Source organism: Columba livia, chromosome 25, assembly GCF_036013475.1.
Source record: "Columba livia isolate bColLiv1 breed racing homer chromosome 25, bColLiv1.pat.W.v2, whole genome shotgun sequence".
NCBI classification, from domain to species: domain Eukaryota; kingdom Metazoa; phylum Chordata; class Aves; order Columbiformes; family Columbidae; genus Columba; species Columba livia.
Window position 1 is genome coordinate 4,963,037 of NC_088626.1, and position 9,828 is coordinate 4,972,864.

A 9,828-nucleotide genomic window follows, 5' to 3' on the forward strand; every position below is an offset into this window, starting at 1 on the left:
ACAGGGCCAGAACTGCCCCCCACCCCCAGCTGTGGGGTGCTGATAACACCCCCATGCAGGGCTGGGGTGCCAGCCCCATGACACGTGGGGACACGTGGGGCTCTTATCAGCTGCCCCAGGCCCAGCTGCCACCCAGGGCATGTGACAAGGGACAGGGCCCCCACACACACAGGCAGCACTGGCGTACGAAGGAAATCTTTATTATTATTATTGAGTCCGAGGTAGCAGCAGTGAGGGGGGGGCTGGGGGCTGCCCCCCAGAAACCCCCCCCCGGGATGGTTGGGCAGCGATGGAGGCAAAGCCGAACGCAGCACAGCCCGTGATGGGGGGAACACCCCACAGGCCCCCCGGAAGGGGCAAGGACCAGCCCCAGTCCTTACCCAAGGAGGGATCACTGCCGGGGGTCTTAATTAAGTCATTAAAAATAAGAGTGGCCACCCATAACTGCTAATCTACAGCTACAGCGCAGCAAGGGGGTCACCCCAGGGGGGGGGTAGAGCCTCAGCGCTGTCCCCCCCCCCTCTAGAAACTGAGCGCCAAGACATTTATATTAAAATAAAAAGATACTTCAGTGACAACACTATGCAGAACTGAGGAAGCCCCAGAGATGACGGCAGCCCCATCCCGCTGTGGGACGAGCCCCCGGCTGGGCGGGGGCAGTGGGAAGCGGGAGCCCGGTGTCCTCACACCCTCGGCACGGCGAACTTGAAGACGGCCATGATGGCGGCGCTGATGAGCCCCGAGATGGGCACGGTGACGAACCAGGCCATGAAGATGTTGCGGAAGAGGCGCCAGTCCACGGCCTTCCTGGAGCGCAGCCAGCCCACCGAGACCACCGAGCCCACCTGCGTGGGGAGGGGACACGGCTCAGCACCCCCACCCCGGGGACAACCATCTGGCTGCAGCCCTGGGGACCCCAGGCAAGGAGCCACCCCCTTGGAGCGGTTCCCATGGCCACTTGGCAAAGCCCCCCGGCTCCATCAAAGGGGTTTTGTTCTCCCAGTGTCCCCTCATCCAGGGAGGCCCCCCCAGGCAGGGCAGCCACTGTCACCCCACATTGAGATGCAAATGGCAGAGCTGGGAGCAGAGGGACAGCCAGCCGCCCGGCTTTGGGGACCTCCCGCACAGCTCAGCTTTGTTAGCACCCGGATTTGCGGGCAGCAGAGCTTGAGCTGAGCCAGTGCCACCCCCGTCCCCAAATCTACCTTGCAGTGGGTGGTGCTGATGGGGAGCCCGACGTTGGAGGCGATCACCACCGTCAGCGCAGACGACAGCTCGATGCTGAAGCCGCTGCAGAGACACAAAGTGCATGAGGAACGCAGGCGCTGCACCCCCCCGCACCACCCAGCGTGCCAGCCCGGCCCAGCCTAAGCCAGATCTGGGATTGCTCCCCCGGGGTAGACCCTGCACCGCGGGGGCAGCTCCTCACTCAGCTCTCCAGCCCCCCAGGGTGACCCCCACACCCCAGCAAGGGATACAGGTGTTATGGGGCCACACACCCCCCAGCTCCATCACCCGAACACTAAAACCTCCAAGAGAACACAGAGAGCAGCTCCAGGAGCAGGATCCAGCTCTAGGACTGCCTAAACCTGCCCCAAGCCAGACCTTACCTGGACGGTGTGATGGGAGTCAGGTCCTTCCCCATGGTCTGGATGACTCTCCGTCCCCAGACCCACAAGCCGGTGCAAATCCCCACACCTCCGTAGAGCAACAGCCAGATGGGAGTTGCCACCTTGGTGGCCACATCACCCGTCTGGTAGACGAGGTAGAGGGCGACCAGGGGCCCGATGGCGTTGCTGGAAGGGAAAGGAGAGGTGGGCTGCAGGCTCGGGGCAAAGCGGCCACCAAACCCCCCGATCCCGCCGCCCCAACTGACCTGACATCGTTGCCGCCGTGAGCGAAGGAGCCGAAGCAGGCGGTGAGGATCTGCAGGAACTGGAAGAGCAGGGACACCTCGGCTTTGTCCTGGTCCTGCCACTCTTCCAGGGAGCCGCTGCTGCCCTTGCGGTCGCTGACGCCCATCTCCACCTGCGCCGTGTTCAGATCCACGTCAGCGGCCGGGTGGGCGTCTGCCACCGCGTTGCAGTAGCTGGTGTAACTGTCCATGCGGACCCTCTTCTTGGTGTCCGCCACGGGCCAGCTCAGCTTCTCCGCCTCCTCGGCGTCCCGGGGGCGCAGGGAGTCCAGGGGCATGCCGCAGATGGCCATGGTGTAGGAGGTGTAGCTGTTGTTCCGCCGCAGGGGTTTGTCCCCAGAGTCCCCCATGCAGTCCCCCATCTTGGCCAAGTGCAGCTTGTGCAGCAGCTCCTTGTAGAGACCGGAGTCCTTGTGCACTGTGTGGTACTGGTACTGCCCGCTGGAGCTCAGCTGGTGGCCCAGGGACTGGTTGAACTGGACCAGGTTGCCGTTGGGCAACCGCACAGCTCCTGCCAAGAGAGATGGTGGGGGGTTAGTACCTGGAATTGTGGGGGAGACACCCCAGCACCCGCGTATTGAAGAATCAGGGGGATGGTTTGGGTTGAAGGGACCTTCCCAGCCCCCCCAGTGCCCCCCCTGCCATGACAGGGACATCTTCAGCAGCTCAGGTTGCTCAGAGCCCCGTCCAGCCTGGCCTGGGATGTCTCCAGGGATGGTTCATCTACCACCTCTCTGGGCACCTGGGCCAGGCTCTCACCACCCTCAGGCCAACAATCCCTTCCTCATGTCCAGCCTCACCGCTGTCAATGCTGGTTTCCTTCAGGTCAAGGCTGGGGACCGTCTCCTGCTCCGGGGTCTCCTCCAGATCCCCCAGGTTGAAGGACACTGTCCTCTCCTCCACCGCCGCCCGGTGCTGGGGCGCAACCGGCCCCACGTCCCCAACAGGGCTCTTGGCATCACCCAGGGCCACCTTGGGCTCCTCGTGCTCCTCCTTGGGGCTGACGTTCTTCTCCATCAAGGGGCTTTCCGAAGGACTGGATTTGATTTCTCCTGCGGGGGGGGAGACGGCTGCCATCAAACCCCTTCCCACCACCAGGAAGGAGCCCACACCCCTCACCACTCACATTTATGGCAGCTAAATAAACATTTACAGCTTCTCCCCCCCACAATCCTGAACTTTGGAAACTTGGGCAGTCGCACCTTGTCCTGGGCGCAGCGGCCAGACCGTCACCAGCCAGCTCATCTCCTATTTTTAGAGCCCTCCACCCACGCTGGGTGTGGCGAGCACCATTATGGGGCTTTTACACCCACTTATCCTACAGTTCTTTGAGCCCATCCCCATTCCCTGTGGCCACGGGATGCTCAGAACCTGATTTTTTGGGGAGGGTTGTGACCCCTGAATTGATGCCCAGAAGAGAGCAGCTCATCATCTCCAGCCCTCAGAGGGACTGGGCTCCTCTCCAGCTGCCACCGCCGGGTGACAAACGGTGACAAACCCAAACACCAGCCACTTCCCACCTCCCCGGGGCCGCCTGGTTTCCTGTCCCGCCAGCGCGACCAAACCGGCGGCACCGAGCCCGTTACTCCCCCTCTACCGGGAAAAATCAATCATGTTTTTCTCTAGGTGAAAACATGAGGTCAGCGCCTTCAAAAGTCCCCTTGTCACAAACACTTCCCAGCAGGTCCGCTGGCTGCTGTGCCGCCCGCCCCCCCGCCCCGGCGTGGGGCCCCCCAGCGATGCTCCGCAGCAGGAGCAGCTTTGCCGGTTAAGCCCAAGCTCCAAACAGCTGGAAGAACATCAAGGGCGGCCATAAGGCTGTTAGTCACACCCCAGTTACACCAGCCCCACAAGGACACTGCTTATCCCTTCATCTCCAAGATCCTCAAGCGCCCCGGACTGCACCCAAAATTTATATGCGAGACCACACACGAGCCGCCTGCGCTTTTGGGAGGCAGAACTCCGGACTGCTCTTTTGGATGCCTTTCAATAGCTTGTTTTTTGGCTACAGGAACAGGATTTCATCAGCTCACAGAGCTTCCAGCTTGTGATCCGCATCTGCCGGGCCAAAGATTGATCAGCAGGTACACGGAGGATTAAAGGTTACGCCGGTTAACGGGCGCGTTGTCTCCTTTCCTCTATTAAAAACAGGCTGAGAAGTGTTTTTAAGTGTTGCTTGTTGCCCTGTGTGGCTTAAGGAGAGATCACCCTGAGAAATCCACTGCACAACAGCTACTCCAAGGGGGTTATTTCGGGGTGTTTTAGGTCCCGGGGAGCAGCTTTCCCGCCCGCCGCAATGTGCCCCAGTGACTCAGGGTTTGCAGAGCGGCTTAAGCAATACCGGGCGCTGAGGATCCCTGCTAATCACAGCCCCGCGGCTAATGAGCTCTCCCGCCGGGAAGAAAAGGAGCCGGTTAGTTCCCCAAAGGGTTGTGGGGGTGAGAGGCGGTTACTTACGTTCGATCTTCTTCTTCATCCGCGGACACACAAAGAACCAGACGACAAGAGCACAGACAACAGCACTCCCCGCCGAAATGAGGAGGATACCCCACAGAGGAAGTTTGTCAAAGCCCAGCACTAGGAAATAAAACAACGGATCTTTGAAAACCCTCCGGGCAAAAACAAACCCCTCCTTGATGTACGAGTTTTGATTCTCCCGGCACGGGGATCCCATTGCCTGCGACAGCCCTGAGCTACCGTGCCTGCCGGGGAACCACCGCTGCCTGCACCACGCACGCAAGCCCCCCCCGTTATAATTATCCCCATCAAAAGCTAATGAACCCCCCTATGGGACTGGAACGTGCCCTGAGCAGGGACCAGAGGCTCCTCACTTGCTGCAATGTCAAAGAAAAAAGAATTAAATAAAAAATAAGGAAAGCCACCCGCACGGCTGCAGCGGCGACAGTGACAGTGACAGCCCCGTGTCCTGCTCGGGGGGGACAGGCAGGACCGGGGTGCTCCTATGATCATTCTCCCGCTCCGCGGGTCCCTCTGGCTCAGGTTTCAAGGCAGCCGAGCTGTTCTGTGACCCATTTCCAGGGATTCTCACATGCAGCGAGACTTTTGGCATTAAAGACGCCGCTCGCGGTATCAGGTGCTTGTGACTCCTGTGACCGCTCAGCTCCTGCGCCTGCTGCTGCAGGCGGCTCCTAAGGCACCACCAGCGACACCACACACCTACCTCGCTATTTTTCTTTAAGCCAAACCTGCCTGGCTGAAGGTTACAAACCTGCACTCGAGCACCAGCGCTCGCCCGGCCCTACCGCAGCCAAAAACTCAGCGTAACATCCACCCGCTTTGCGGGGGTGAAGCGATAACGTGATTTTTGGAGCAGCCCCACCGCTGCTTCGCACCCCCAGCGGGCTGGAAAGCCAAGGGGAAGCTGACATCCCTCCTCCAAGATGTTTTCCAGCCGCTGTTTACAGAGTGAAGCCCGCGGAGCCGAGCGCCGGCGACTCCTCCGCAACAGGAAAGCCGCGCTCAGACCGAAAAACAGCTCCCGAGTCAGGCCGGGGTCACGGCAAAGCCACCGTCCCTCGTCCTGCCTCCGAGCTGGCCCCTGCGCGACAGCCAAACAACCACTTCAATTTGGCTTTTCCAACTCAAACACAAACTCCTCTTCGCGGCAGGAGGTGCCAGCTCTTTTTTGCCAGGGATAATTAGTTTATTCTTAGGGAGGAGGTGACTCAGGAGGCACAAGCTCCGTCCCTGCTCCCAGCGCCTCTCCAGCAGCAGCCGGGTACCTGAGCTCTAGCACAGATAAGGGGATGGCACGGTATGTGCCAGGTCCTGTGGAGTCTAAGGAGAAAGGTCTGGAGGGGTTTAGTTTGAGCAGGTCTCTTTGGTTGGGCAACTATAGCCCAGAACTCAGCGCACGCTAGCCTGCCGCCTTCCGAAACCGGCACAGGCCAGCCGCCTTCTAGGAGATTTCAGCCCTGTAAAGCAAAAAAGGGGTAAATCGTGCATTTAATGGAGGTTTTGTAAAGAATTTTCAAATTAAGGTTGAAGTATTGAGGCGTACTTACGGGGCGCTCCGGTGTACATGATGGAGAAGAGGTTGATGCCCACGGTGCAGGCGTAGAAGACGGGCAGAGCTCGCAGGCCGTTGGGAACGGGATCCGCCTGCAAAACACGGGCGGGCGCTGCGGGAAACCGGAGCTTGGGGACCGCAGAGCGGCCAAATGGCCCCTTCCCAAAAGGGGGTTTGTGCCCTCGGTTGCCGACAGCGGCTCCGGCGCCGCCAAGAGCCGGAGCTCCACCGGCTTTCAGAGACTCACCCGTGGGGGTGGCGGAGGAGCCGCCACCGTGAGACACCCCAGGGTGGTTTGGGGCAGCAGAGAAGAGGCAGAACGTCCCACAGACCCCCCCAGGGCAGCACCAGCTGTGCGTCCCCCCATCCACGGGGTCCAAACCCCCAAACCACAGCCCGCCCCGCATGTGTTTTCCAGCTCCCCAGGCGCTTTCAAAACAAAACCACTTGTCAGACAAAGCTTTTTACCTCTTTACAGTTGACTTGGACAAAATTAAAGAGCCTCGTTACTCCCAAAGCAGCTTATTTGACCACGTACCTGCCCTCAGCGAGCAGCAGGAGCACTTAATCTCCGCTGCTGCCCAGCAATGGGTACAAACACTGAGCAGGGGAGAGCAACCGGGCTGCTCGGCGCTGGAATGGAGCGTGACGGGGCCGGTTACACAAGGTTACCCTGGCAGCGGCGACGCCGAATTGTTTTAAAGGGCTGCTCGGTAGAAACCGGCAGCGATAAGATCTTAATGTCTCTCGGAGCAGGAATAGTCAGAGCTAAGAGCTGAAATAATCTGAGTTAACCTCAAACAGGCAGAAGACGCCGGGTTGCTCCGCACAGCTGGGCACTGCTGCTCTGCGCTCCAGGGTCACCGTCACCTCCGATGGACACGTTCTAAAGCTGCCACCTCCATCACAAGCACCTTCGGGTGCCCCATCCCTCTCCCTGGGCTTTCAGACAGCCCCCCAACAGTGGGTGCGCATCCCCAAAGGCAGCCTGAGCACCCCTTGGTTTCTCTGGGGCTCCAGATGGGAGGAAAATGTGCAGCTTCCACAGCACCAGGGACAATTCTGGCCCCCTTGGCTTCAAAAAAAACCCCGTGGTTGCTGGGTCATCACCCCGACATGCAGGATGACACAAGGGGAGGTCCAGGCTCACAGCAGAAGCTTGGAAAAGCCCCACTTGTATCAATTCTGGGCTATTGCACTACTCGGAAGCTGCAGCTGTTTCTGCTGAGGGCAGGCAGGACACAGCTGGCCCAGATGTTTTGCAGGAGGTGAACAAAGCCTCCTCACCTCCCCGGCTCCGCTCTGCGGGGTTTTTGTGCCTGTGTTTTCCATCCCTTCAGCTCCAGAAGAGCTCACCCGAGCATCAGCGCAAGGACTGGTGTGCCTGGAGAAGCCGGGGTGCACAGCAGCCAAGCGACAGAGAACACCTGGGAGCCCCAAGGTGTCAGAAAACGGGGGTGACCAGCGCTCACCTTAGAGAGGATGAACCTCCGGACGAGGAAGAACAGGATCGCAGACATGATGCCCGAAAGGAGGGGCGAGATGAACCAGGACAACACTAAGAGAGAAGAGACGTGATGAGCGTGGCGCTGCTGGAAGGAGAAAATCCATGGGAAGGAGAAGCACCAGCACCGGGTGGTGACGGGAGCTGGACTCACCGATCTTCAGCAGCTCAGACCACTTGACGCCTTCTTGCCCTTGGGCCACCAGCGAAAAGCCGATGGTCGCCCCGACGATGCAGTGGGTACCAGAAATAGGGAGCTTCAAGAACGAAGCCACCAGCTGCCACACAGCAGAGCCTGGGGGGTAAAAAAGGAGAAGCCTGGTAAGAAAACCATCACCAGGGCACCTTGAGCTGCCCCCCAAATTTTGACACCCCCCTGTTTCTCACCAAACATGGCGCTGATCGAACCGGCCATCAGCAGCTCCTGTGTGGAGTTGTACATCTCCACGTCGATCAGCCCCTTGCGGATGGTCTCGCTGACTTTGGCGCCCAGGAGGACGGAGCCCATGGTCTCGAAGATGCTGGCCAGCACGCAGGCCTGGCGCAGGGTCACCACCCCCGAGCCCACGGCCGTGCCGAAGGAGTTGGCCACGTCGTTGGCGCCCACGGAGAAGGCCAGGACGAAGGCGATGATGAAGCCCAGGATGAGCATCCAGAGGAAGCCCGCCATGGCGACGGGGGGCACCGCGGGGGTCGGGTCCATGATGTTGGGGTTGGTGGGGCGGGGCGTCAATAAATTAGGGATGAAGTTAATTAAATAAGGGACGGGGGGGTGTCGCTATAGGGCACGGGGGAGCTGTGCCGTCCTAAAGGCCCGCCGAGGGCAGGGACCGGGGGCCGCATGTCGCGCCATGGCCTAGGCCGCTCTTCATCCTGCGGGAGAGACGGGGGAGGGGGATCAGCGTGGGGGGGGTAGTACCGGATAACGGCCCTTCCCGCGCGCCGGTAACGGTCGCTCCCGCGCGCGCCACCGCCGCCATGTGTCCGCCCCGCCCCTGCACCCCTAGGCCGCCGCCGCCCAAGGGCACCGCTCACCGACAGGGCCGGGCCGCGCTGCGCTCGCCGGGAAAACCCGTTCCGTTCCGTTCCGTTCCGTTCCGTTCCGTTCCGCCCCGCTCCACCCCGGGCCCGCTCCGCTCCCCGCCGCCTCCAACTGCCGCCGCCGCCCGCCGCCTCCGCGCTTTAACACCGCCCGCCGCCCCACGTGACCGCCGCCCGCCTGACGCGCGCCACCGCCCACGGCGCCCATTGGCCCGCTCGCCGGCGGGGGGGGCGAGGCCGTGTCGCCATTGGGCAGCGCCGAGCACTGGGCCCCCCGGGCCCCGCCCCACCGGCTGCCGCGCCCCCGCGCGGGCAGCGCGCCCCGGCACCACGTGCGCGCTCGGAGGCGGCCCCGGCGGGACTGAGGGGACCGGGCGGGACCGGCGGAGCGGCTGCGGCCCGGCCCGGCGCGGCTTGGCCCCGCTTGGCTCCATCCAGTTCGGTTTGGCCCGGCCGGCTCGGCTCATCTCAGCCCGGCTCAGCTCGGCCTGGTCCAGTTCAGCTTGGCCGGGCTTGGCGTGGCCCATTTCGGTTTGGCCTGGCCCAGCCCGGCTCGGCTCAGCCCAGGTTGGCTCAGCCCAGCCCAGTTTGACTCAGCCCACTTCAGCTCAGCCTGTCTTGGCTCAGATCTGTTCCATGCAGCCCATCACGGGTGTGGGCTTGGCCCTGGCACAGCCTGGCACGGGTGTGGGCTCAGCTCTGGCACGGTCCAGCACAGCTTTGGTCCGTATGGGTCTGGCTCAGGTCTGGTACGGCACTGAGCTCAGCCCCAGCACAGCACCGGCTCAGGGGACATGGAGCCGCAGAGCACAGGCTCTAGGCTGCTCCGGCTCTGGATCGGTGTCACACACGGGCCTTGTGCTGGCACCAGCGCCCAGCAGCAGCACCAGCCCCGGGGGCACCTGGCTCTGGGGGGGCACCCACCTCACCCCGGCACCAGGGCAGCCCAAGTTTCCGCGGTTCTGGGGACTGAAACCGGTTCGAACCAGGACCACCCATGGCACCAGCACCCACAGCCGGGCGAGTGCGACCTGGGGGGACCCTTTGGGGTCCCAGGAGGTTTGTGCATCCACCAACGCCCCCAGGCTGGGTGGCACAGCTGGGGGGGCCAGCCGTGCACGCTGCTGGTGCACATGTACACGCGCAGCCCCCATGTGCACACGCAGGTGCACACGTGTTTTCCTGTGGGGGTCAGGCACCGCTGCCTGTTCCTGTCCCGGGTGACCGTTGCCCAGCAGGAACCGCGGCTCGGCAGGCTTGGCCCCGGAACAGCCGGGTCACCCCGGTCACCCTGGCGCAGGAAGCGGAGGTGTCCGGCCAGCACACGGGTCACCAGCT

General features: G+C 62.1%; 1 protein-coding gene across 1 annotated transcript; it reads right to left on the minus strand.

The window, feature by feature from the left end:
* Positions 1-179: 179 nt before the first annotated feature.
* Positions 180-8,648, minus strand: SLC20A1 (solute carrier family 20 member 1). The gene is made up of 11 exons (XM_065041172.1): positions 8,485-8,648; positions 7,837-8,322; positions 7,604-7,744; positions 7,418-7,503; positions 5,941-6,037; positions 4,373-4,492; positions 2,716-2,967; positions 1,877-2,426; positions 1,611-1,796; positions 1,206-1,290; positions 180-845 (listed from the first exon to the last, which is right to left on the minus strand). The coding sequence occupies exons 2-11, from the start codon at positions 8,150-8,152 to the stop codon at positions 684-686; spliced, it is 1,995 nt and encodes a 664-aa protein (XP_064897244.1). The 5' UTR covers positions 8,153-8,322; positions 8,485-8,648; the 3' UTR covers positions 180-683.
* Positions 8,649-9,828: the final 1,180 nt, after the last annotated feature.